The sequence below is a fragment of the Pogona vitticeps genome, chromosome 5, assembly GCF_051106095.1.
Source record: "Pogona vitticeps strain Pit_001003342236 chromosome 5, PviZW2.1, whole genome shotgun sequence".
Classification (NCBI taxonomy): domain Eukaryota; kingdom Metazoa; phylum Chordata; class Lepidosauria; order Squamata; family Agamidae; genus Pogona; species Pogona vitticeps.
The window spans coordinates 125901160-125928976 of record NC_135787.1 but is presented as its reverse complement, the minus strand read 5'-3'; the positions used below and the strand labels follow the sequence as shown (position 1 = coordinate 125928976).

At 41.6% G+C, this 27817-nt stretch overlaps 1 protein-coding gene across 5 annotated transcripts; it reads left to right on the top strand.

The window, feature by feature from the left end:
• The first annotated feature begins 148 nt into the window (after window positions 1-148).
• On the top strand, window positions 149-26218 carry HDAC10 (histone deacetylase 10). Of its 5 annotated transcripts, none has more exons than XM_078376753.1 (21): window positions 149-287; window positions 1450-1513; window positions 2916-2985; window positions 3524-3658; window positions 4023-4119; window positions 4670-4767; window positions 4857-4961; window positions 5055-5123; window positions 6728-6854; window positions 7207-7272; window positions 8635-8694; window positions 8826-8915; window positions 10004-10110; window positions 12904-12971; window positions 19208-19487; window positions 21228-21318; window positions 22213-22298; window positions 23615-23668; window positions 24398-24479; window positions 25247-25432; window positions 25790-26218. In XM_078376753.1, exons 3-21 carry the CDS (start codon window positions 2921-2923, stop codon window positions 26099-26101), a joined length of 2178 nt encoding a protein of 725 aa, XP_078232879.1. In that variant the 5' UTR covers window positions 149-287; window positions 1450-1513; window positions 2916-2920; the 3' UTR covers window positions 26102-26218. The 5 variants fall into 5 exon arrangements, with proteins under 5 accessions (XP_078232879.1, XP_078232881.1, XP_078232878.1 ...); XM_078376754.1 differs by lacking the exon at window positions 149-287 and adding an exon at window positions 371-443; XM_078376755.1 differs by lacking the exon at window positions 1450-1513 and having other exon boundaries at window positions 180-287.
• The last annotated feature ends 1599 nt before the right edge of the window (window positions 26219-27817 follow it).

Here is a 27817-nt window from a genome sequence, read left to right as displayed (position 1 = left end):
CCCAATCAGGAAGAGAGAGGCGGGAAAGGGAAGTCTCCGTTTACCATCTTCTTTCCCTCTTTGGTTGGTGCTCGCTTTGCATTGCTGATTCCAATTGGGCCGACTCGCATCTTCGTGCCGCGCCCAGGCCAATTAGAAACTGCAGGTTTTCTGCCCCGCCTTTCGAGCTCTTTGATCTCTTTTGAAATTGCACTTTGGTTCGATTCGCTTTACTCCTTGCGGCGAGCGGGAGGGCTCTTTTTGGTTTCGTAGAGCCCCCTGTGTTGGATACCCAAAGTTGTTGCACGGTACTTTTTCATGCACTTTGCATCATTTTGGTTGGGGCCAGAAAGGATACCCGGCGGCTTGATTTACGGCGAGGCGCCCGCCTCTTGCTCGATCCACCACGGTGATTACATGTTAATAGGGATGGTCGATACTTTTAATTAGAAGTGTACTGTACTGTAAGTTAAAATTAAGTATGGGATAATATCAGAAATATGCAAAGGGAAAAACGTGGGCAAAGGTTGCTGTGGCAACTCTGATTTTTCTAATTTCAGATGTTTCGGGACCTGCTGTTTTTGTTTACTTCATGGAGGGAAGAATTGCACTTTGTACGTGCACAGAGGCACGCCTTTCAGTTACCTTCGCACGTTCTAGGCTCACCCCGGCAGAATTGTAGTGCCAGGGTGGGAGGGAGAGTCTTGCAACATGGAGGGAGTGTGTGCACACACAATTGCATTCCTAAAAAATTTTCTTAATCGGTCTTCCAGTTATCAGAGTCCCGTTATTCGGGGCGAAATTCCAGTGCTCAAGTACATTCCCTTGCTATATATATGTGTTGAGTGTGTATGTGATGTCAAATCACTTCTGATTTATGCTGATCCTATGAATTAACTACAGTATTTCAAAAGACCTTATTATTAACAGTTCTTCTCAGATCTTGCAGACTAAGAGAATACATGGGCACTAGCTCCCTTACATTTATATATGTGTGTATTCTGTGAATATGTGCATGTGTGTCACAATATATAAAGCTCAAATGACTAAATTGAGGTGTCATACTTTGGGCAAGACTCACAGGAAAGAACAATAATGTTAGTAAAATTTGAAAGTGGTAGGAGAGAGAGAGATGCACGTGGGGGGGAGTAGAGCTCATGTATTCTTTGAACATGAGTTACCATATGTACATTGTTATGCGCATAGGACCTATACAATTGGGCATTGCCCATATAGTAATATATGGGCAATTGCCCATAATATATGGGCATTGCCCATATAGTAATATAGATACACAGGTAGGTTACTGCATGCTCAGAACCTATCTAGCAAATCATGCTCACAAAATGCATGAAGCCATATGTTTTGGTCTAGGAGATGCCCAGCTCTATAAGGATGGGGCCAGGCTATAATCTCATTGGCAAAGAAAAATTCAGTATTTTGAATTCTGTGTTCCTTCCAATATTCCAGGCCACTTGGCGATAGTTTTGAAACAAACTTTCTGGGGCTGAGCTGTGCAGGTTGTGTCTAACAGGTAAGAGGATGTTAATACGCATTCAGTCTCAATTGTAGTTTCTCTTCCTGGGCTTTAGTAAAATGTTATTTCTTGCTTATTCTTGGGTGGAATTGGGAAGACAGCTGCTATGTCTCTCATAATTGTTTAGAAGAGAAAACCGCTTTTCATTCTTGGCATGCAGTGGCTTTATTCATCTGTACACAGCAGTGCAGTAGCTACTGATATAAGGGTCGCTCTTATTGAAATGCCACTGTAAATTGCTTTCACCCCCAATTCCGCAGAAGATGAAAGTTCAAAGAGGCAAAGTAGTTAGTCATGCTCAAAAACTACATGGTGACCGAAAATGAAACCACATGTCATTAAGGAGGAATGAAAATAATTAATGGGGGCTAAAAGGATGGTTACTACAAATTACTACAAATTACATTTGACCTCCTGGTATAAACCTGGTGATTTGTCCTATCTTTGTGATAGATCCTGATGTCTTTCATTAAAATGTTTCACATTTGCATTTGTTTTATCTTGTTATATTTTTGTGCTCATTTGCTGCTTATGATTTTGTTGTTGCACAGAATATCTAGAAGGCCACAAGTTCCCTATTCCTGGTAAACTGAAACAAACCACAGTCGGAAACTATGGCTTGATCTTAGCTTGTTTCAATAAACTAGGATGGGTAACATGAGGCCTTCCAACAGTTGTTCAACTGAATATCCATCCCATTAGTCTTTCCAGATCAGCCAGTGGTGGGCTGTGTGAGTTATATGCAAAAACATTTGGAAGGCCACAGTTATCAATCTCTGTAATAAGCCATAACTTAATTTAGCCACATGTAATGACTAAACATGGGATGTGTTGGCGCTGCAGGTTAAACCGCAAAAGCCTCTGTGCTGCAAAGTCAGAAGACCAGCAGTCGTAAGATCGAATCCATGCGATGGAGTGAGCTCCCGTTGCTTGTCCCAGCTCCTGCCAACCCAGCAGTTTGAAAGCATGTAAAAATGCAAGTAGATAAATAGGTACCACTTCGGCGTTTCGTGTCTAGTCACGCTGGCCATGTGACCACGGAAGCTGTCTTTGGACAAACACTGGGTCTACGGCTTGGAGACGGGGATGTGCACCGCACCCTAGAGTCGGACACGCCTGGACTAAATATCAAGGGAAACCTTTACCTTTGCTTAATGTGAGCACTCTGAATCTGAAAGAAGATGCTTCCCATCTCTTTCTCCTAGCTTATGCAGAAGGAAGACGTTGAAGCCTTTGAGCAGATATGTACTCAATGCTAATATCAGAACCAGGCCATTGTGATGCTTACTCTTATTTCAAACTGTACTAAAAATAATAGTAAAAGATGCCTACATTTTCTGTTTCTGCTACCATTCTGTCTCTGACTGAAACATGTGCAAAATGTGCTATGTTTTAATAGGAGCTATGGCTTCTGGAACAGCTCTGGTGTATGATGAGGAAATGACCAGCCATAAACTACTTTGGAATGAGTAAGTGAAGTTTACCATGTTAAAGAGCTGCTGGTGTTACTTTTAAAAGAAAGAAAATTACAGAGGTGGTCAAATCTTTTTTTGCAACCTAGTTGCAGTTTTCTGGCACAATGTAACAGAAGTAATGTGGCATTGAGTGCTTCTTCTAAATTGGAAAGAAAGGTGTAGGACAGAAACAGCTGCAGATGTGAGGGCTGACTGTTGCTCTAAATGTGACTCAGCCTTTTTTGGGGATGAAGTAAAGCTGATGACAGATGCTTGGCTTTTGCCACCAAATTCATTAAACAACCAAAAGATGGCTTAATACTCACTGGTATCATGCTGGGAACCCAAAATGTAAACCTTTGGCTTTTTAAAAAAAAGTTAATAAAAACAATTCATCAAGATTTAGTAGTGAAAGAGATACTTCTTCAATAAATATATAGATGTTTCTCTCTTTTTTTTCCTCCTTGTTTCTCCAGCTGTAATGGATATACAGTACTTCCCTGATGGTTTTGTTGCAAAAAGCACGTAGGTTTCTCTCTTTTTTTGCTTGTAGCCCGGTCTGCCAGATCGAAGTGCCCGAGAGGCTCCTTTCCTGCTATGAGCGACTGCAGGACTACAATCTGATTGAGAGATGCACATCTGTACCTGTCAGAGAGGGAACAGAAGATGAAATCCTGCTGGTTCACAGGTCTGACCTCTGATATATTGTACTTCTGTCTTTGTCTGTGGTCGAGAACTAATAGAAAAGGCCCACACTCTTTGCTCCATTTTTAAACATTGCACATAAAAGCTTGTAGTTGTCATGAAAGAAGATAAGATGAACCATAATCCCCTTAGAGGGGAAGGGAAATCTCTTTTATCTGTTGCGAAAAGTAGATGAAACCTTGAGTAGCTGATAGGAGCTGCTTTCATGTGGACGAGGTTGGTGGGAAACAAGCTCAATAAATCAGCTAAATCTGCCCCCCCCCAATTGTTTGTTTGAGAAGGGTAAAAACATAGCCCTGCAGCCATTGTGTGAGGTTGCTTATAAAATGTCTAAGTCATTTTTCCAGTTCTGATTTCTTGGATGTTGTGAAGAACACCGAAAAAATGACGGAAGAAGATCTCCAAAAAACCTCTGCCGAATATGATGCTGTTTACTTTCATCCAGTATGTAGGCATGTTCATTACTGCTCCTCTTACATGTATAAATCTCTTTGTTTTAATCTGCTATCTCAGTTGCTATGCTGACTTCTATATGAGAGGCAAGTGGAAAAATGGAAAGTTTGAAGCTGTATTTGGGGAGCTTATTATCCTGTACATTTTGAGTAATTGGAAAATGGCTGTTGATTGTTGTCTTTTGTCAGCTGAAAGCACCTCTTAGGAGCTGAAAGCATCATCTCTGCCCAAGACTTGCTGAAGTAGAACTCGGGGTGGAGGGACTGTGGAGGGGGAGGTCTGTCAACTACAGGGGGACCCAGTCCAGCCCAGTGAAGACTGAACATGGCCAGTGCCCATGGAATGTTGACTAGTCTGTTGTGAGAGTTGAGAGGGCAGAGGATCAGAAGATGATTGAACAGAATATCATGAGATAGAGCAGAGTTGTAAACTGGGACATGCTACACCTCATTTTGTTTCAGCCATTGATATGCTCATAAATGCCCATTCTTCTCAGAAACTGCTGTGAAACATGAGACTCGTGACTTTTTTTGTTCTTCAGACTACATATCGTTGTGCCAAGTTAGCTGTGGGAGCAACATTGGAATTGGTGGATGCCGTCATGTCAGGAAGAACACGTAACGGGATGGCTCTAGTAAGGTAACAAGGTGGAATTGCTACTTTACAACGCCCCTTGATGCCGTTTATGTCAGTGAATGGCTAAATAATCTCACTGTGCTCGTTCGCAGGCCTCCAGGTCACCACAGCCAGAGAAGTGCAGCCAATGGATTTTGCATATTCAACAATGTTGCTATTGCGGCAAAATATGCCCAAAGAAAATATGGTTTGCAAAGGTCATGCATATATTTGTCTGCCTATATATTACCTTCATTTCACAATGGTTTTTTGCTCCTCTTATGACTATTGTTCATTATTGGTTCATGCAGAATTCTCATTGTTGACTGGGATGTGCATCATGGCCAAGGAATTCAATATATATTCAGCGAAGATCCAAGGTTTGTCGATTGCTTGATTTTGCATGTTGGGAGCAACTGTGATTATGCTTCTGGAACTGGGTTATCCAGTAACTTTACTTGCAAGTGGCAATTTCCAACACATTTTTACCCTTTTCACCAATAAATATCACTAAATGGAAAAGGTATAAAGCACTGACACATTCTAATACACATAAACTTGAATTCCCTTAGTGTTTAGAAAATAGAATAATATTGTTAAGAGAATTGGGAAGCTCAAAGTAGAAGAATGACAGCTCAGCCAATGAACAGTGCAGGACCTGCCCCAGTCATGGAGCGCTGGGAGGGCTCAGATCAACCAGACAAATTTTGACGCCTTAGCAGCTGCCATTTTGAATCTTGGGTGGAGAATTCTCCAGCTCCACAGCTGGAGAATTTTTTATTTTCTTTTAGGCAGCTGAAAAGGCCTTTTTCTTTACACTTTCCAATCAAATGTGAGTCTGTGTGTGTGTGTGTGTGTGTGTGTGTGTGTGTCTGTGTGTGTGTGTGTGTGTGTGAGTATGTCATTGATGTCTTCAGTCTCATGTGAGAGTTTGAAGTAGAGCAGATTACATTGCAAATAGGACCTAAGCTACCTTCCTGCCATTTTGTACTTACACCTGCTGCTGTCTTTTTTTTTTTTTTTTTGCAGCACTTTGGGTTTTTTTCCTCTTTTTTTCACTGTGCCTGCCTGTGTTCCAGATGGAGTGGGTGGCAAACAAGACATACAAGTGAGCTATTGGGCACTATTCCAACTGAGGCAGTTCATCTACTGGCCAAGGGTATTCTTTCCCACTTCAGCATACATTTTTGACAAGTAAATCAGCATACATGGCAAGATTCCTGGTGGGGGAGGTAGCGAGGAAACTGGTGGGAACTTTACCTGCACACTGGAGGTCGGGTGGTGGTTGATGGCACTGAGTTTCATCTTCTGTCCCTGTTGAGAGCGCTTTTTTCCTCATGTTCATGTTTTTTTTTCCCACTATAGAAATATGTACAAATACTTTCAGATATTCAGACACAAATGAAAATAGATAGGAGCAATACCTCTGAAACGAATTGGTTGCTATTTTGAAGTGGATAGTATTTGAATAGCATTTAATATTCAGAGGTACCTAGTGTGGTGTATTGGACAGAGCGATAGAGTGGGGCTTAGGAGACTCGGTTTAAATTGTCACTCAGCCATCCAAACTCACAGGGAAGGGTTGGCACTGGTATAACCGTTCATTAAATGTCTCACTTACCTTGAAAGCCCTATGAGAGTTGCTATAAATTGGCTCTGACTTGATGGCACGTAGGATATGTATCAAAGTATTTATCAGCCCCTGAACACAACACTGGGTTGAGATTCCAACCTGGCTGTTCTCTTGCTGGGGCAGTTTGGAGAAACAAGGTTGAAGAACAGCTTACCTGTTTCCTGGAATAATGTTCAACTGCTTGTGTCTGGTTTTGTGACAAAAAGCTAGATATATTCTATAGGTGTATCACATTTCCCATTCTTTTTGACATTATAGACAGGTTGGTCATACACAGCAGAAAAATCTCAGGTGAGAATCTTCAGTTGCACGTTCACCTTGTTTTTGTGATTTTCTTTTTCCTGTTGTCAGTGTTCTCTATTTTTCCTGGCATCGATTTGAACATCAGCAATTCTGGCCTTCACTCAGAGAATCAGATTATGACGCGGTTGGTCAGGGGACAGGGAGAGGATTCAACATCAATGTACCTTGGAATAAGGTGAATGTCACTGGATACTATAATTGTGCAATTACAATAAATTTTAGTTGTCATGGATTAGGTATAGTCTATAAAGCAGAGATTCCACTCTGATTAGCAGGGAAATGTGCTTCTCACATATGTTAATAGGGTTGCATGACTTCCATGGAGATAATGTAATGAAAACAAATCTTTGACAGCTGATCTGCATATTTCTGTTCTCTTTATTTGTTGGAATGCATTTCAGCATTAAACATATACAGTACATACGGCTTTTCCCATTCAACATTCAGTTTTGGTGTTTGATCCTACTAGGGTTCGTAACAACCATATTTTAATTATGACTTTTTATTTTGTTCTCTTATCTTTGCAGACTGGTATGGGAAATTCTGATTATGTTGCTGTGTTTCTCCATGTGTTGCTTCCATTGGCTTTTGAGGTAATTTTTAATCTGATATAAAAACAATATACACTTAAGTGACTAAAACTATCTAAAAACCATTGTGATGTATTTTTCTGCTGATGTTTTAAGAAATAAAGAATATTTAATTTTGGAAAAAAACAGTGATTTTTGAAAAATTATGTTGCTGCTTCTAAAAAATGATCTGCATGGTGATTTTTCTAGCAACAGCAATGTAATTTTTCACACACCAACTACAAGTGAAAGCAGATGGAGATCTTGAGGTATTATCTGAGAGCCCTTAGAATCTGATCATTGTTCTCATAGAGGAGTCTAGGTAGAGTATATTCTTAAGGATCTAGGTTCAAGACCTAGAACAGATGGGGTTGAGGGGTATAAATGTGCAAAAGAATGTGGGATGATTATCCGAAGTTTTGCCCTTTTTTTCATTACCACAATTTCTTCATTCTCTCCTTTAAGAGAAAAAAATAGAATACATAGTGGCTCTGGCATTACTCGCCTACAAAACAGCCCCTCTCTCAAAGATTACCTTTAAGAGGATGTGGTCCTTATCAGGAAAAACTCCCCAATTCCCAGTTCATATGATTGTAGGCAGAAAAGCTGGGACAGACTTTTTGCCAAGGCTTTGTAGAGATTCTGCCACTCTGACTAAATACTGGGGCAGATGGACTAGTGGTCTGATTTGATATTCAAAGTGTGGTGTCCAGTTGAGGGAACAATAAACATTGCAGAATATTGTGTTCAGTTAAATGGCTATATGCTTGTGTACAGTATAACATAGTGTACTCAGGAAGGCAGCTGAATTTGGTCCATAAGGGAAGTAGGGCACTGCCTCACCTCAGGCTCCCTTCCCCCCGGCCATCTGACCAGCCCACTCTTGCCTCTTCTTTAGTCAGATTCTAGCCTGTATTTCCTTCTGGCTGAACTCTACCCTCACTGTCTCTAGGGAATGATGAGAGAGTGGATGTACCATCCCTCTCGGTTTTTAAGAAATTAATAAAACAGAATTATATAAAGCTGCCTTTTAGTAGTGTTTTTAACCATTGACCTGAGGTACCTAAATTGGTTTTAAATTTTTCAGTTCTATTTAAATTTTGGGTTTTAGCTAGTGATAGGGTTTTATTGTATTTCTTGTATACCCAGATTGTATACAGAGAGTATTCACAGTAATGGGGTGATATACAAGTTGAAAGTGAGTGAGTGAGTAAATGGCTCCTTAAAATCATAGAATCTCCTTCAGCAATTTCTTCCAGTGCCTTATCTCTGTTTAATGCATGATTACAAAATGTCTGTAGCTTCAGTTAGAGTACTCAGAACGAAGCTGAATGGCAATATGATGTACTAAAAGTGTTGTTTTGCTCATTTTCTTTTAAATAATAGTTTGATCCAGAACTTGTTTTGGTTTCTGCTGGTTATGACTCTGGAATTGGAGATCCAGAAGTAAGTCATTTTTGCATTTCCTCTCCCTCATATCTTAGCCTAGTTCTTGTTTTAAATTCATTTTTCGTATAAGAACGAAGAGTCACACTTCAAAGGTAGAGCATTCATTTACTTGTTTCTCCATTTTCTAGGGCCAGATGTGTGCGACTCCGGAATGTTTTGCCCATCTTACACATTTCCTAATGCATTTAGCTAAAGGAAAGTTGTGTATAGTTCTAGAGGTAAACTTTATAAATAATATCATTGTCTACAAATATTTCACTAGAATATATTCTGCTCATTCGGCAAGTGTATTTGAGGATTAGTAGCAGCATATTAACCACACTGACCAAATGCCTGTTACTTACATACACTGCTAAGTGAGACAGACAGACAGGAACCTTTATTGGCATACTGCACAAATTAAAATAGAGCTAAAAAGTTCAACGCAGCTAAGTCAAATGGTGCAAATTTCCATGGCAAATTGTCACTTGTTGAGGGATTGATGCTTATATTCCTCATTTTTTATCCATGATCTGTGATTAGGCATACAAGTATCAAGTCTTTAACCAGTGGCATCACACTGCAGATCTGCATTATGTAACTTATGCTGACATATGTAAGTAAGAGTGTTCCAGCCAGGAGATAGAATTCTGCATGCATACATATGTTTGTGGTTGGGTGTTTGGGTGTGATAGTAAATATCCATATGTGAAGAAAAGATTATATTTATATGACAATCCCTGATAAATATCTGAACCTATATGTCCTTTGCACTTTTAAGGATGCCAGTTAATTCTGTGGAATTAAAGATTATTTATTATATTACTGTAATTTTCTCCAGCACCTCTTGGCCACAGGTTATCTAGAACTTGGGTTATCTCCCAGTTGTGAAGCACGGCTTGTGCAAATTAGGCAAATTTAAAAGTATGGGTTTGGGAGGATTTCCCCTCTCCCTGACAGTTCTCCTCCATTCCACTCAAAAGCAGACATTTTGTGAGACCTACTCCTTTTATTTTGGTACAGTATTTATAACCTCATTTGTTTTCAAACTGGGGTTTTCTCTTTTGCCATCTTCTGAAGTTAATGAGGGCCTGCCCATTCTTTTATGATTTTTTTGGACATCTGTCAGACTCAGGCCTGCCTGGCTTCAGCAGGGTGCTTGCATCATTCAGATCCTCAAACTATGCCTTGATTACAGATTACAATTACAGACTGAGTACCTAGTAATCCCACTTGTTTCATTATCTAACACCCAATGCTCAGTTGTTGTAATATCTAAGTTTTAAATATGCTTCCTTGCACTATGCATCAATTTCTTCACATTTAGGGTGGATATCATTGGAGATCACTATCTGAATCAGTTTGCATGACTTTAAAAACTTTGCTGGGTGACCCTTCACCCTGCTTGTCTGGAGAAAAGGCACCATGTTTAAGGTATATTTATACAGTACATGTTTATTTTGTGTCCTCGCACTCATGAAATGAAGGCTAAGTGTGATTGTTATTATCTGAGCCAAATTGAATTTAGCCAAATTTAAGCACTATTAGAGTCTCATTAATGTTACTGGACAAGTTAATGTCATTTTTAATTAGGGATTAGAAATTGGCAAATTGAAAATGTGACATGTCCTGCTTAGGTATTATTGCCCTATAGAAAGTGACAGTCTAAAGAGAAGAGGAAAAACCCCACACATTTTAAACACTGTTGTTGTTGATGATGTTGATGTTGTTTTGCGTATTCAAAATCATGCAGAGAATTTCTTTGGAGATGGGAGGCTTGCTTTTTCAAAAATTTGCCTTCAACATGAGGAAAGTGGTCCCTGTGATAGTGGAGTGGAATGGTCTAATCTAATGTGCTTACCCTGCTCTTCTGTGTGTAGTACATTTGACTTCCAAAACCTATGAACAGTCTTGGACTTCACATTGGCTTTACAGCAGGGGTCCACAACCCCCAGACCGGGCCACGGAGACAGATCTCCCACCCATCCTGCATGCACTCCCCCCCGCACAGTCCCTTCACACATATGCGCAAGTGCATGCATGCCTGAGTGAGCGCCCACCCCTCTCCTTTGTGCATGTGCATGAGTGCCCCCAAGCACCCCCCGCCCTTCACTCATACGCGCAAGTGTTCCCCCACCCGAGTGCCCCTGCCCCTTCATGCATGTGCTCAAATGCCCCTGAGCATCCCCCACCTTCGTGTGTGTGTACACCCCGCTACTTTGCGCATGTTTGTGAGTGAGCACGTGCCACGGCCCTTCGTGCATGCGCATGAGTGTGGGGAGTGCCCCGCCTTCCCCAACCGGTCCTTAGTGTTAAAAAGGTTGGGGACCACTGCTTTGCAGTATCTCCTGTTAGTGTCTGAGATTGCTGGTTTTTTGGAAGATATCCATGAGTATAGTTTATGCTCATTATTTTAAATAAGCTGCAATTAAGACTTCTTTTAAAATTAAAACTCCATAGTTGCCAGTATAAACCAAGTATTTCCAAAATGTAAGGGGGGGAAATGGAGACCCAACTCTAATGAGATATTTTTTTATTTCTGCCAGTTTCCTATCATATAAATTGCTTGTACAGTGGTGCCCCGCATAGCAACGTTAATCCGTTCCAGGATTAACATCGCTATCCGGAAACATCGCTGTACGGAACAAAAAAGCCCATAAGAATGCATTAAACCCTGTTTAATGCGTTCTTATTGGGCGAAAACTTACCGTTCAGCGAGGATCCTCCATAGGGGCGGCCATTTTCGCCGCCTCGGTAAGGGAGGAATCCCTCCAGAAAAGAACTGGAGCCCACTTCCCGGCTCCAGCCCCTCCCCTCCCCGCCTTACAGCTGACGGGCGGGAAGCTGCGGCTGCTCTTAGAAGCTTGCCTAGCAGCTAAATAGGCAGTGTAAAAGCACTGCCGAAGCCTCTGAAAGCGGGGCTTTGCCGGGGTGTGGGTGGGTGGGTGTGGGTGGGTGGGTGTCAGGGACAGGCCCACCCCCCCCCGCCACCCCCCCTGCACCCCCCTCGCGCCACCCCCATGGCAAAGCACCGCTTTCAGAGGTGCATTTTTACTGCTTAAATAGCCCCAGGGGGCTTCCGAAAGTGGGGCTTTGCCAGGGTGGGGGAGGGTGGGTGGGTGGCAGGGACAGGCCCACCACCACCCCGCCCCCCCGCCCCCCTCGCGCCACGAGACACTCTTATTTAATCCCTTATTTTCCATTTTGGTATTCTGGATTTTGAATTGGTTCAGAGCTGTGAAATTGTAGCAGGTACCTATGGAGATCAGTCTGCATAGGTTAGAAAGTATGTGCTGGACATTGCAAAGAGCAAGTGATGCAACTGAAAAGTACTGTATAAAGAATTACGGCAAACTTAGATAGCTATGATGAACATTCATCCCACTGTGGATTAATACATGCATTCATCTTTTAAGGGCTCAGTGTCATATTTGTTACTTAAAAGCCAGTATGGTGTAGTTGTTTGAGCGCTGGGCTGAGACTTATGAGAGTCAGGCTCAAGCATCCATTGAACCATAAGACCGTCTGAGTAACCATGGGCCAATTAGTCACACTCAATCTCACCTACCTTACAAGGTTGTTGTGAGGACAAAGTGGGGAATATAGGGCCCATGTATAGTTCCTTGCATCCACCAGAGTGAAGTGGGATATAAGTGTATTTTAAAGAATGAACAATTAAGTAAATAATGGCTAAAGTCCTCCTGCAGAGGACATCTCCTGCAGTTGCACACCCAGAATTTAATGCAGTGGTTCTTAACCTTTGTTACTCAGGTGTTTATGAACTGCAACTCCCAGAAACCTCAGCCAGCAGAGCTGATGGTGAAGGCTTCTGGGAGTTGCAGTCCAAAAACATCTGAGTAACAAAGGTTAAGAACCAGTGCTGTATAGCACTCTTTCATTAGCAGTGCTAATTAGCCCTTCCTCTGATCCCTCTTTGCATGTGAGCCATGCTCAATGAAGGATTGCAGTGGGGACTCTAATTAGAAAGAGTTCCCTGCTTGGATTCTGGGTTACACAACTGCAGATGACATTGTCCTGTACTGTGTAAGTTGACGCAAGAAGATTTTGGCTGTTAGTTGTCATTAGTTTTGGAATGTGGTTGCAAATAACTAATGGAACATCTCTGCAGATTTTTTTTGTCCTTCCAAAACCAAGCAAATCCAGAAACGTACTATGAAAATTGAATGCAGTTTTGCAGACATTTCCCCCCTTTTCTGTCTTCCTTAGCACTCTAGAATCTATCCACAATGTGAGAGCTGTTCACAAACTGTACTGGAAGTGCTTGATGTATGAAGGTAATGATGGGCTTGTTCATCTTATCACATGTAATGTGGTTGACAACATAAATGCATAAAATATACTAAAATAATATTATTAAAATGATAGTCCTCAAAATGACGGCTATATTTTTCAGCTCATAGAATACGAGGTTTAAATATTTCTGAGCAGATCTGTAACTGGAATAAATGTAACTGGATGGCCATCAGATGCTATGTAAACAGGACCATAGAACTGAATGGATGAGCAGGAGCTGTCTGCATGTTGGTTTTCTTCACCTTCCCACACAATACTTAAATAAGTGGTTTGAGGTACAAATGAAATGAATAAGAACTTTACAACAGATAGTATAATTTTACAGCTTGGTTAATATACTTCATGTGACAACCCCAGACCTACTGGGATATGCCACAGTTTCACTAAGCTGCCACCAACCATTCCCTATAAGAAGTCACACAGACCAGGAATGGATTTTTAACAAATAAAGGAATAAGGTTTATTTAAATAACACACAGGGAAAATAAAATGATCAAGTGAATAAGATACAGTAACGTGGCTTAGTCTCAATCATACATACACCAGTTTGGTTCACACAGAACACCTTTAAATAAAGCACAGACCCTGAACCTATCAGTTCTGGCTACCCAAAAAGACACCTGAACCTATCAGGTAGGTACTGACTGACACACAGTAGTACCCTGTCTGACACACAGACTCCCCCACCAGCTTCTTCTCTTCAGCTTCTTCTCCTTTCTTCACACAAGCTCCACATATATATACAGTACAGCCCCTCCTCCTGATGTCCCGCCTTCCACTCCCCATAGGATGGAACTTTCCCTCCAACCCATGACAGACAGGTAGCATCAGTGCTGTATGTAACACCTCCCCTCTTTATAAGTTGTTTTGTAGGGGGAAAGCTAAAGTGCTTTTCTCCAAAAAACAACCTGGATCCAAAACATACAAAAACAGTTATACAATAACATACAATACCATATTTACTCTAGGATAAACATATCAATTAGGCATTTAAACATTTACCATTTACAATACATCAAGTTACCCTTATTCATACAAACCAAGCATGTTTAATAAACAAGTACATTTAACCTTTGGTCACCAAAATATATACATAGTCCATGTTTCTTTCGCCGTCTTCATTCTTCGGGTCTTCTTGACAAGGCGTCAGCAACACAGTTCACTGACCCTCTGACCACCTTCACTTCAAAGTCATAGTCTTGCAGGTTTAAAGCCCACCTCATAAGTTTACTATTGTGGGTTTTCATTGTCTTTAACCATTGCAGTGGTGAATGGTCAGTGCACAGAATAAAATGTCTTCCCCAGATGTAAGGCTTGGCCTTCTGGATCGTGTAGACTATGGCCAGGCACTCCTTTTCCACGGTTGCCAAATGTCTCTCACCTTTCTGGAGTTTCCTACTCAGGTAGGACACTGGATGCTGGTCACCATTTTCATCCTCCTGGCAAAGAACCGCTCCTACCCCGCTGTTAGACGCATCGGTGTAGATGATGAACTCCCGGTCGAAGTCTGGAGCACGCAGCACTGGATAATTGATGAGGGCCTCCTTCAACCTCTGGAACGCCTCCTCACAGTCGCTGGTCCACGGGATGCGGTCATCAGTCTTCTTCCGCGTCAGATCGGTCAGCAGAGTCGCTATCTCGCTAAACCTCGGGATGAACTTTCTGTAGTAGCCCACCAACCCAAGAAATGATTTGACTTTTTTCTTGGTGTTGGGTCTAGGCCAATCACGAACTGCTTCTATCTTGGCCTCTAGGGGTTTTATCACTCCTCCCCCTACTATGTGACCCAAGTCTTTTATTTCTGGGTTACCCAGCTGCAGTTTGTTCTCTTTGCAGAGCCTAGGCCAAAGCACTTCCTCCCCTGGGTTAAAGTGCCTCTCCCTGGCTTTCTGGTCATCCCAAGCTTTCTTTCTGACCTTTTGAGCTTGCAGGGTCTCTGCTGCTAGCTCTAGGTTTCTCTTTAGGTCATTCCTTAAAGAGTCTATATATGTCACAACATCTTGTGGGTCATCCTGGGTGACCTGCTCCCAATTTTGTTTGATTAAATCAAGGGGCCCTTTCACCCTTCTCCCAAACAAAAGTTCAAACGGACTGAACCCGGTACTGGCTTGTGGCACTGATCGATAAGCAAACAAAAGGGATTGCAGCTTCTGGTCCCAATTGTTTGGATTCTCTGCCAAGTAAGCCCTAATCATGCGCATCAGAGTCCCATTGAACTTCTCCGTTAACCCATTACTTTCAGGGTGATAGGCAGTGGTTTCCTTGTGTTTAATTCCACAGATTTGCCACAACCGTTTCATGAGCTTCGATGTAAACGATGCGCCCAAATCTGTGATTATTTCTGAGGCAAATCCCATCCTGGACATATACCCCACCAAGGCATCTGCCACTGTGTTAGTTTCAATGTTAGTCAAGGGTATGGCTTCAGGGTACCTCGTGGCATGGTCCACAATGGTGAGAATGAACCTGTTCCCCCTCTTTGTGGCCTTGGGCAAAGGTCCCACAATATCCACCCCTATGCATTTGAACGGAGTGTCAATCACAGGCAAAGGGCACAACTTTGCTTTGGTCCTGTCACGGTTATTCCCCTGCCTCTGACACACATCACATTGTTTACAGAACTCCTTGATCTGCTTCCCTATTTCAGGCCAGTAAAAATTCTGTGTGATTCTCTGCTGTGTTTTGTTCACGCCTAAGTGCCCAGCAAACATGTCAGAGTGCCCCCTTTGTAAGATCATGGGGCGATACTTTTCAGGTACCACTAGCTGACTTCTGATCCCATCTCCCCCTTTTGAGATATTCCTCAGGGTCTCTCTATATAAAATTCCCTTTTCCTCACGAAATCTCACTGGGGTTTCAGGTGTTAGCTGGGCGTCTGTCACCTGTTCAAAACACTTTTGGAGAGTGGCATCTGCCTTTTGCTCTTGGCCAAATTTGCTGTCTGTGGTTAAGTTTTCCACCACAGCTTCTGAACTCCCCCCACCTGCTTCCGTCTCGGGCTCATCAGTACCCCCCTGAACTGTCCCCGTGGTAGCTTGTGAGCGTGTAATCTCTAGCACCCGTTTCACATGTTCAGCCAGGTCATTTCCCACGAGCACGGCTGCTGGCAGAGTCGATGAAATCGCTAGCCGCCAAACTCCCCTCCAGCCTTGAAAGTTCACAGGTACCTCAGCTACTGGCAGCGAGATCACTTGCCCCTCAATCCCTGCCACCTTCATGCTCTCATTCGGGATTATATACTCCCTAGGAATAATATCTGGATGGCACAGGGTCACCTGGGAACAAGTATCCCTTAGCCCCCTATACTGATGGTCAAGTATTCCTACGTCCACCCCTGCGGTTTCAAACAACTGCGAATCTGTTCTCACTAGTAAGCAGCGCTTGACCTCCACAAGAGGACCATTTTCCCCAGCCTGATCAGCAGATGTATCTGTTCCAGATTGAGTAGCCATGGCAACAGGCTCCCTCAGTGGCAAGGAGCTTTGCTCTTTCTGGACACAGAACACAGCTTTTGGCTTGGTTCCACTCAAATCATGAGGCACATTTCCTTTTAGCTGCTTTAATTTCTCACACTCTGAGATTAGATGGCCCTTTCCTTGACAGAAATAACATTTTCTGCTGTATTTTGAGTCTTTCTCATCTGGTTTTGGTTTTCCCTCCAAAATCTGAGGTCTTTGTGGTTTCATGTCTGAGGGCTTCCCTTCAACATGGGTCCCTCCCCCTTGCTGGTTTCTCTCTGGTCCCTGAGAGTACTTGCTGTAGGTTTCTTTGGGTTTACCTACAGATTTCCCCTCACCTAAGGGCTTTCTTATTTGGGAAATAAAATCTGCGATCTCGGCCGCTTCTGCCACAGATCTAGGTTTCCTTTCCCTCACCTGGAACTTCAGTTCCCCATGCAGGACTGAATAAAACTGTTCCAGCGCTATCAGGTCTTTGAGCTGCTGGAAGGTCTCTGTTCCCTCCTGAGATAGCCATTTCTCTAGCAGCCTCACCAGTTGGGCCCCCACTTGGGTAAAAGTCTGCTCTGGTTTCTTGGTGAGTGACCTGAATCTTTGCCTCAGCTGTTCCGCATTTATCCCATGTCTGGCAAACACCAGTTTTCTAAACTCTGCGAAATCTTTTAGCAGTTCCTCTGGCATCTCTGCATAGACTTCTGCCAGGCTGCCACTGATTAAAGATCGCATAATGGTCATCTTCTCAGTTTCCCTTACTGAGAAGTCCACAAACGCTCTTTCCACTAGGGAAAAGAACACCTCTGGGCAATCTCCCTTGTGGTACACAGGGAATTTCTTCAGGTCAGTTTTAGACAATTGGCCTCCCTCAGAATCCCTATTGTTATTATTGTTCTGGTTCATCAGTTCCAATTTTCGTAACTCAAACGCCATCCTTTCTTTTTCCAGAGCAATTTTCTCTCTCTCTAATTCAAATTGTCTGTGTTTCTCTCTTTCCCTTTCCTCCATTTCAAATTGCCTCATCCTCAGTTCATGCTGTTGGGCTATGAGCATTTTTCTGAGTTCTGGGTTCTGTTCTCCCGTGCTGTCATCCTGCACTGAGCCAAATTCATCCTCAGAACCTTGGTCCACCTGTGGGTCTTTCACTTCACCCATTTCTGCCATTTGGCTTCGAGTCAAGGGCATAATCCCCCCCCCCCAGAACAGGCTGCTTTCAAAAGTCAAGCCTCAAAATAAAGCGACCACTTTTTTTTTCTCTTTTGCCTCAGAACCAGCCTTCTATAGATTGCTGCTGTTCTTTCAGCACTAACTTGCAACTGTTGCCAGCCAGAGTCCACCCCCCTCTGCTAGGCCTCTCAGCAGACAGGCTAGATCACTGCTACTTCACTCAGCTTTGCCTCAGCCTTTTTCCCGCCAAAACAGGTTGCCTCAGAGCTCCCTAATCTAGTCCCCAATCTGAGGTTACACGTTCTTCCACTAGCGTACCTCCCCGTGAGGTAAGCCTAGAAGATTACCTACGCGCTCTCAGATTGTCCCTGACTAGACCCCCCCTTGCTCTGGGCACACTTGCCAAGGCTTTGCTGGACCACTGGACAACTGGACCAGTCGTATCCCACCCGCTGGACACCAATCAATGTGACAACCCCAGACCTACTGGGATATGCCACAGTTTCACTAAGCTGCCACCAACCATTCCCTATAGGAAGTCACACAGACCAGGAATGGATTTTTAACAAATAAAGGAATAAGGTTTATTTAAATAACACACAGGGAAAATAAAATGATCAAGTGAATAAGATACAGTAACGTGGCTTAGTCTCAATCATACATACACCAGTTTGGTTCACACAGAACACCTTTAAATAAAGCACAGACCCTGAACCTATCAGTTCTGGCTACCCATAAAGACACCTGAACCTATCAGGTAGGTACTGACTGACACACAGTAGTACCCTGTCTGACACACAGACTCCCACACCAGCTTCTTCTCTTCAGCTTCTTCTCCTTTCTTCACACAAGCTCCACATATATATACAGTACAGCCCCTCCTCCTGATGTCCCGCCTTCCACTCCCCATAGGATGGAACTTTCCCTCCAACCCATGACAGACAGGTAGCATCAGTGCTGTATGTAACACTTCATTGCAGTCGTTTCAGCTAAATTACTTTAAAATAATTTTTAAAATACTGTTAATCTCACTTCAGATTTTCACCTGAGTTCCTGTTGTCTTATATAAGAGCATACCTGAAAAAGAGGTATAATAACCTATAATAGGAATCTGCCAAAGAATTGCAATTTTGAATCTATTGAGCCATTTTACATACAAAGCATGGCTTGGAAAGTTGCCATCCCTGATAGAAAGTAATCAATCTGATGTGGTCTAAGTCTGTGGTTCTCAAACTGGGGTCCCTAGATGTTCCTGGACTGCAACTCCCAGAAATCCTGGCCAGCACAGCAAGTGGTAAAGGCTTGTGGGAATTGCAGTCCATGAACATCTGGGAGCCCCAGTTTGAAAACCACATCTAAGTTATGCACTGCAAGATTTCCAAGATATCCAGGAATCTGAGTCTGAAATCCAGCACTCTAGCTCATGGAATCTGTGGTGCTGAATGTCAGAAACATGTCCAGGCCTCAAGACATCTAGCAGTGTTGGAAAAGTTATGCAAAATGTCTGTTTACCTGATGTAAGCAGTGCTGGTGACATAGACTGTCAGCTCTTGGAAGATAAACTGTGTTTTGTATTGCCCTGATATTGTTGTTCCCAGATATAACTCCATTGCAAGAGTTCAGTAACAAACCCTACCAGACGGGAAAGGCAGAATCTACTGGTGCCCAACCCCTTACTCCACAAGAGTGTGGAAGGATGGACAGTGATGAAATCATCAAAACAGACAAGTTCTTAGAGCTGCATATGAAAAATATAGCGTTTCCAAGACCTTCCACTAAAGCGGCAGTAGCTCTGGATGAAAGTAATGCACTCCTGCTTCCACCATCTCTTCAGATTGAAAAGGCAGCAGATACAAAAGAGTTCAGAAATGTGATTAGGTGAGCTGTGCATTTTGTCAAGACAAAAAGGAGAGCAAACAGTCATTGTTAAGTATGAGACCGTAAGGGTTTGTTTTCTGCTGTCAAATTGAAAGTGACTTACAGCAACTCTAATAAGTCTTCCAAAGTGAGATATTTAAGGAGTTTTACCAGTTCCACTCCTAGTGAGTTTCCATAGATGTGTGAGGATTCGAACCCAGGCCTTCTGAGTCCTATCACTCTATCCACTACACCACCCCGAGTCTTAGTTCCATACTGGTAGGGATTTTGCAATGAAAGGAAGTGAAAACCTTATTGACGTTTTACTTGCATGTGAGGCATTTTAGGTGGGGAAGCAAGAGTTGGTCATGCTTCTAGCCCAGTTAGTGTCTCTAATTACCATTTCCACAGTCCTCCTGCCAGCAGTGCCTACCCTTACAGGGACTTTCTGGGACAAGTAACTTCCACTCTGGTGTTGGCAGACAGAGGACTATTGTGTCACAGGTGTCTCTACATTTGAATAGCCTGAGCACCATATTGTCCTAGATGGAAGCCTGAACAAGGCTGAAAGGTGCTTTGCTTTTGCTGGGTCGTGCAAGAAATTTCTACCCCAGCCAACGTTCTGTCTTTTCATTAGATGCATAAAAACAAGAAGGTTAAGAGTAATCCAATTCATTGTCTGGTTTTTAACTATAATCTTGGAATATCCTTATATAGAGCTGGCTGGATAGTTCAGTGAGTTGGGTTTCTGGCAGTGGAGCCCCGTTTTCCACAGCACAACCCAGAAAGACCAACCCGTGTGGCCTTGGTCAAGCTACAGAGTCCCAGGGCACCCCTAGAAGAAAGGAATAGTAAACCACTTCTGAGTATTCTCTACCTAGAAAACCCTGAAAAGAGTTGCTGTAAGTTAGAATTGATTTGACAGCACACAATGATTATCTTTATACAGCAGTAGTTCCCCTGGATATACGTAGGCATAGAAGGACTATATCAACGTCATCATCATCTTAGAACTGTAGAGCTGGAAGAGACTCTGTGGATCATTGAACCCAACCCCTGTCAAGGAGGCATACTAGGTAATTAGCTCCCAGCCTCTGGCTTCGCAGCCAGATGCCTAAACCACTGAGCTATCCAGCAGTTCTTTCTCAAGATGGTTTCATATGTGAATGGTGAACACTGTGCTAGCTAAGATTGCAAAGGGAGACTGGCTGCTTTTTAACACAATGCCAAATTCTGGCCCCAAGAACTTAGCAAAGCACTTTCGTGGCCTTCTGAATATTCCTAATCTTTTGAGGTTTCTGGGAAAGGCAGCACCTGTAATTAACCTCATTGACTGCATCTCGAATGTGAACAAATACAGCAATATGTCAGCCACAACATAATTAGGCAGAAGAATGGAAGCTAGGGTCTAACAGTTTCTGCTGAATAAACATTCCGACTGGTGTAGTGGTAGGGGGTTGTGTCGCTTGTACTAGTGTTTCCCAACCTTGGGTTGGTTGGTTGGTTGGTGTACTTGTTTTGTAAAACAATCCTTAACATTAGTGGTTGTCTACTGTGGAGCAATTAGGCCCATCATTGTTCATTGTTATAGATCTATAAAGTTTAAAATATGGTCCTGTACGTGTCCTGTCAGAAGATGGTCCCATTGAGCTCAGTGGGACTTAATTCCCAGGGTACGATTGCAGCCTAAAAGTTCTGTGCCTCAGTCAGCATTTGCAGTTGTTCCACATTTCTAACAAATTTCTAAAATGTGTTTTACAGTGACTTTGATGCCAAGCTTGTGGAAGATGAAAAGGTCTTAACCTCACTTAGGAATATGTTGACTATTCTTGACAAAATAATTAGAAAAGAGGTAATAGCCATTATTACTGCATCCTACGGTTTCTTCAGCCTAGCAATTACTGTAGTTTCCCCTGTCCCTGCTAAGATAACATCTGATTACTTCTCTAGTCCTTGGGCATCGTTTTGTAATAGAACAGTAAGATGGAAATCCTTTTAAAGGTAATATTAATTAGTATGGGGAAATAATACAACCCACCTCTGAGGCAGGAAATTCAGTGCCACATTATTCCCAGTAGCACAGAATCGTGGACCTAGGCCCAGTGTAGGCTTATTCTTTCCAAAATGAGATGGGTCCTTTTCATAATGAAGCAATGAAATGGAAACAGGGCAAGTCTCTTTCTAAACCTCCATAACAAATTTTTGGGTCTAGCTTGATTGGCCCAGAAACAGAATATGAAAGGAGATCACAAATAGATTGCTAAAATTCTCCACTTCTTATGCTGAGTTTCTTTCTGAGAATGAGTAAAGCCTTTTATTTTTCATAGGCTGTTTGTTATAGGGAAATTGTTTCATCAAGGACAGTAATGCTTGCTGATAGCTGCCGTATCCCCAGTTTGTTCATTTTCACCTCCTTGCCGGAGGTGTAGTACATTTGAGGTACTTGAATCAGTTTTTGCGCATCAGAGGAAATACAAACTCTATACTGTGCCTATAAGCTTTGAAACACTTTGCTCTGGTATGAATGTTGTAGTACTGGCATCATGAAATACAGTCTCCACTACATTTCAACATTCCTGTTTATTTGAAAATATTGCATGTGTTTATATCCCACTTTGTTGTTTATTTTGACCCGAGGATAAATGAGAAAATACAGAAGACAGTGGTCATTAGAGATGGGATTTTTGGAATTCAAGGACTCCCAGTCCCATAATTGAACAAATATATTTATTTATTTATTTTTTAGTTAATCAGTGGTCTTGCACTGTCATCTTCAGCTTCGCTTTCCACTGCCATTGCTATAAAATACTGCAGTAACCTGAAGGTACAAAAGTAGGTAAAAAGCATGTTACATCCAATATCTTGTGTGTATGCGTGCAAAACTCATATGGTCCAGCTGCAATTAAAGCCTAGCTTTTAGAATGACTTAATTTCTATTTATTGTGAATGCTTGCACAAAACTACAAATAAGTGGGATGATTTCTGACAGGTATGGAAATATTGGTCCTGTCTTAATTTGCTACTTCATGCTTTTAACTTTTAAGCAGTGCAACCAAATACATGTCTATTTAGAAATGTATCCCCATTACATTTATCTTTGCACATAAATATAACAAATGTGCACAGGATTACAATGTAAGTTTGCAGCCCTATACATTTTTATCTGGGCATAAATATGTTTGCATGTTATGAGGCATACCTCTAAGTAGATATGCCTAGGATAGTACTGCAAGTTATATATTATGGCTGAAATAGTCTTTAGTATAGTTGGTTCAGCAGTTCGTGCTGTTTTGGCTGATGGTCCAACAAATGCTCTGCGGTTTGGTGCCCTGCCCCCACCAGGGAGCACCCACTCAGAGGTGCTGCCTCTAAGTGAGCTTCCACTGGAGGGGATGGGGCATCAAACCACAGAACACCTGTTGTGCTGACAGCCAAACCAGCACGAACTGCTGAACAAATGCGTCATGCCCATCTCCAGTCACAACTACAGTAGGCCCATTTGAATCAATGGAATTTGCAGAGGAGCGGACTCGCCAAATTTCCACTGATTCAGCGGACCTCCTTTAGTTGTGACTTACTCTGCTAAGTAGCAGGATTTCAGCCTATGTTTTGCTAAGATCAAAAGTTTCTTTTCATGACAGATGCATGATGACAAATGTCAATTTCTACTGGGTTAGATACAACCAAGAAGTGGGATTAGACCTAGTGAATGTGTTGCTGCCCAGTTCTAAAGAGGCACCTGTTACTCTGGGAAAAATAAACATTTCCAATCACCACTTCTCACACAGATGATACATGACATTGACAATGTCGGGTGGCACTCCATCAACCAAATTATTTGATTTCCTTCTAGCCACTGGATGTGTTTTTGTAGATTCTAACTTGAAAGTACTGTATATCTGTGGATATCTACCCAAAGGATTGAAAGGCACAACTTGTTTTGTGAGCAAGTAGTTTATGTCTTATGTCTTAAAGTATGTTTATTTTTGTCCAGCTGATTGGTTTTTTGTTAATTATCTTGAATGGCTTGCTGTGACACTTTTTATATAAAGCTCGTAGAGGGATTTAAAAAAAACCCACCATTTTCATGCATATAGTGGTACTTTAGATTTTAAGTGAACATTTCAAGTAGAGTGTTTGTTCTGTAGGGTCCTCTGTGTATTTGTTGGTGACATGGATATGAAAATGGACGTGGATGATGGGTAAGTATCTTCCTTTGTAGGCTGACTTCACAAAACGCAAAGTACCTTGCAAGGTAAAAATGCTTGTTCTAGAACTGTGCCACTGCTAGAAATTTGGGAGAGTTTTAGAAGAACATGAAAGAAATAAAGCAGAGTGTGCTGCTTATACAGTATACCACCCCATAGTGTTTAAAGCACTCTCTGGGTGGTTTACTAGTTAATTATGCAGGCTACACATTGCCCCCCCCCCCAGCAAGCTGGGTACTCATTTTACCGACCTCGGAAGGATAGAAGGTTGAGTCAACCTTTAGCTGGCTACCTCGGATTGAACCCCAGGTCGTGAGCACAGTTTTGGCTAGTGTACAGCAGTTTAACCACTGTGTCACGAGACTCTGTAAATAAACTGTGGTAGACCCATTCCTACAATATTAGGAACTGTTTGTCATTTCAGTCCTATTTAAAGAGCCACTACATTTCTTTTTGAAGCAATAGGATGTGTCTTCGTAAGTACACTTCCATAGGCTTGAATTGTGCATATCTTTTCTCTTTACAGCATAAATATATCCGTTAATAATAAAAGGAACAAACCTTTTGGCTGTTACAGTTCTTTATAGCTAGTTTATCCTAATTCTTTCCCAAATGTGACATACTCACGTTCTTGGTTTTGTTACTATTGTGTTTCATAAATGATTTACGACAAGTAACGTAATTTACCTTCCTCAGTATTTTAAAATGATTTTTATTTTACAGCAAAGTCCTTTTGATCAATGTATCTTCCAAGCACTCTGAACAGTTAAACACCAAATACAATATATTTCTACAGTGGAAAGAGGTAAGGTTGATACTGTCCCTCAGGCTTTGTTAAAAATGCTAAAATCCATGCTAAAAGGGGAGCAGGATATTCAGCAAGATCCTTGATTTACAGTATGGAAATACAGTACATTTGCTGGTAACTTCTCTAGCCCATTCATTTATGGGGAAATTCTGGCCCAGTCAGAGATCTCTGATACTAGTATACCTTTTTAAGGATGCATGTCAAGTGGCTGTGTCCCGCCTGCACTTGGTGTGTTACAGGAAATGCCAGCGTATAGGCTGCAAAACACTTCTGCGTTCATTGAGCTAAATCTGACCTAAAGCATCTCGAAAAACATTTCCTGGGAGTGTTGGCACAGGTATTTAATGTGCAGCCTTAACCCCTTTTGCTTGTTTGTGTGAAGGGAAGGTCTGCAAAAAGATGGCTGCAAGGTGATTACTGTAGTCCCTTTGTTGAATGTGCAAGTCTCCTCTGTCTATATTGCACACCAGTGGCCATCCACTGAGAAGGCTCATCCATGTTCTGGAACCCTGATCGTGCTGAATTCCAGGATCTTCTTAGTCCTATCCATGTTGATGTCCCTGCAAGTAAGCTTCCCTATCTCAGATGCCAGATGTTTTCATGGAATAGGATGGGTGTGGCCCAAGGAGATGCTCATTATCAGAGACCTGGCTACAGCCATGGTCCTGCATTTCCTGTAATGAGAAAAGGCAGCTGTTTCCACTGGCTATATATGACTTTCTACAACAGATGTTAATGTTTCATTTTCTTCTGTTTTAATTAAGGATACTGAAACAACCACCTTCTTCCCTGCTATCACTGGATTTATTCTTCCAGTAGCATATAGTTTTCAACCTGACCTCATCATTATAGTTATTGGACAAAACCAAAGCCTTGGAAAAAATGGAATTTCCTTACTTACTAGCTTACTACAAGGGTTAGCCCACTCTCAAATTCTTACTCTGATTCAGGTAAGAGATTTCTGTGATTTTATAACAGCTTTTTGATTGTTAAGGTGAAATGGCCAGAGAGGAATGTTTTGCCACATTTTAATTTTGTTAGGGTCTTTATATGCTACAGTGTTGAATGTAACAATTTATTATTTACTGTTTAAACTGTGAATCTGTTTCCAGTGCAGCCTTTAATTTTTGTAATAAAGAATTGTCTTCAGCACACAGGGAACTTGAATGGGGCCCCGGTTGTATTTGTGTACATGCCGTGCTCCTCTGGAGCATTTGTTTAGGAAGCAGAAGGTAATTTTCTCTACCCACAAGCTTATTGATAGAGATTTATTCTTAAAATGTTCCTTTTGTTTTGCTGCTTAAAAGGATACAGAAGTAAACCTGTTACAAGATATAGTCAAACCTTTGACAGGTGATTTTATACCTTACTTTGGACCCTATGCACCAGCCTTAAAAGAGAACAAAGAAATAATAAAAAACTTAAGAGAGCAACTTCAACAGGAATGGAAAATGCTCCAGTGTTCAGGCAAGTATTCGGATCTATATTCAAATTTATCAAAGAAAAGCAGATGGGACACTAAACTTATCTCTGAAAATGTTTCCCACTTGTGTAGTACTTTGAATCGACTCTACCACAAGAGAAACCCAAAGAGGAAAAATTATGTGGGCTTTTTGTAATGTAACATCGGACTTCTTTTTTTCTTCTTCTTTTTTGTAGCAAAGGTCCCTGTTGCTGAAAGATAACATTTACTCAACTGTGATGCCATTCTCTCCTTTGCTGAATGAAAAGAAAAAGTGTACAGAAAAACAACAAATGAAAAAAGTGAAGTATGAGCTACAAAATTTAGTCATAACTTTATTATTTCTGCAAATGAACATACTGTTAATCTGTATAAATATATATTTTGTACTTTTCTCTGTGTTACTACTCACAAATACACAATCATATATATGTAAACATATATTTGATCATGCTGGCTTTGTAAATTTGGTGGTGTCTTGTCTCAAATGTAATTGTCTTTGAACACAAGGGGACCTGCCCACTGAGACCTCCCAACAGAGTGTGTTGATAAGGTAGCAATTTAAGTGGGCCAGTTCTAGTTGCCAACAGAGATAATACCAAAAACTGCCTCCTTTCTGCTGTTGTCCTCTGGCAGACATTTTGGCCATTTTAGGATTCTCTGAAAATATCAATGGCTTGTGTGTATATGATGTTGGTTTTCTTTAAAAGTAAAAGTGGTGACTGGATTCTAATCATTTACTACTCATTTACTTGGTTTCATCAGTTACTCTCCGTGAAAGTGAAATGGGCTCACATAGGGCTCAGTCAGATAGGCAGAAATTCTGTGAATTTCATTGTATGGGTATACAGTACTGTGTATATACTTACAATGACAATAAATAAATAAATAAATTTGTCCCACTGTTTGGTGCACTACACAGATAGGTTGCTTTGCCTTTTTCTTTTTCTTCCGGTGATCAGTGTAATCACTAGAATGAACCAGTATGTCTCCAGAGTGCCACTTTCAGTGTTTTGGCTATAGGCAGTTTCTCAGTTGGCACTTAAGACAAGGCAAAACAAATATATTCTATATGACTCTGCTAGACCATTGCTGACACACTATATCACTTAGATTATATACTTTATATACTGTATATAACATCACAAAAACAACAATAAAATGCAGCTTATTAACAAAACCAGTAGTTATGTTTCAGCTAAGAGTTCTCCATGATTTCTGACGACCTGAAGGCAGGATAAGCTTTGTGTTTTTACTTCAAATGTACCTCAAAATAGGAATCAAAATACGAAACGTGTTTTTTATGCGATGAGATCTTACATCCCCTATACCTGCCACATTTGCTTTTATTTTGATGCTCATACAGTATCTGCATGGAAAGCTGTCTTCCCGCCCATATTTCAGGTAGGTTCTTAGCCATGTGAGATTAGTATTTCATTTTTTAAATCCCTGAGCATCCATAGTTATCTGCTTATAACATTTGTGTAATGCTTTCAAAAACAAATACATCTTCCTATAAAGAACTGCTCTGACGAAGGAGGGAGATGACTGATGGAAACACTAGCATTTTAGTGTTGCCCACACCTGATCTGAGAAGCAGGAAGTGCAGCTATTGCTTCCGGGTCAACACTTTGGCTCACTGAGGCTTTACAAATTTGGCTTCTGTTTAAGTTGGAAAAGCCTTCTCTCCAGCTCAGTCAGAGATGGCATTTGTGTCCATGTGCTTCCATGCAAGGCTTCCTTCTGAAATTATGTCAATATGCATCCAAAATGAAATTGTTAACAAATAAAATTTTGAAAATTAATTTTGAGTTAACTGCTGATAAAAAATATAACTTTCAATTAAGATGTTTCTCATTTATAATTACTGAAT

What these genes read in the sequence shown, in the direction of transcription:
- HDAC10 (XM_078376752.1), top strand. Translation starts at nt 298, where the DNA reads ATGCACTTTGCATCATTTTGGTTGGGGCCAGAAAGGATACCCGGCGGC. An exon ending in AGAAAATATGGTTTGCAAAG is followed by an intron (nt 4,962 to 5,054) that starts GTCATGCATATA and finishes TGGTTCATGCAG; the next exon opens with AATTCTCATTGTTGACTGGG. An exon ending in AGTAACCTGAAGGTACAAAA is followed by an intron (nt 22,299 to 23,614) that starts GTAGGTAAAAAG and finishes TTTGTTCTGTAG; the next exon opens with GGTCCTCTGTGTATTTGTTG.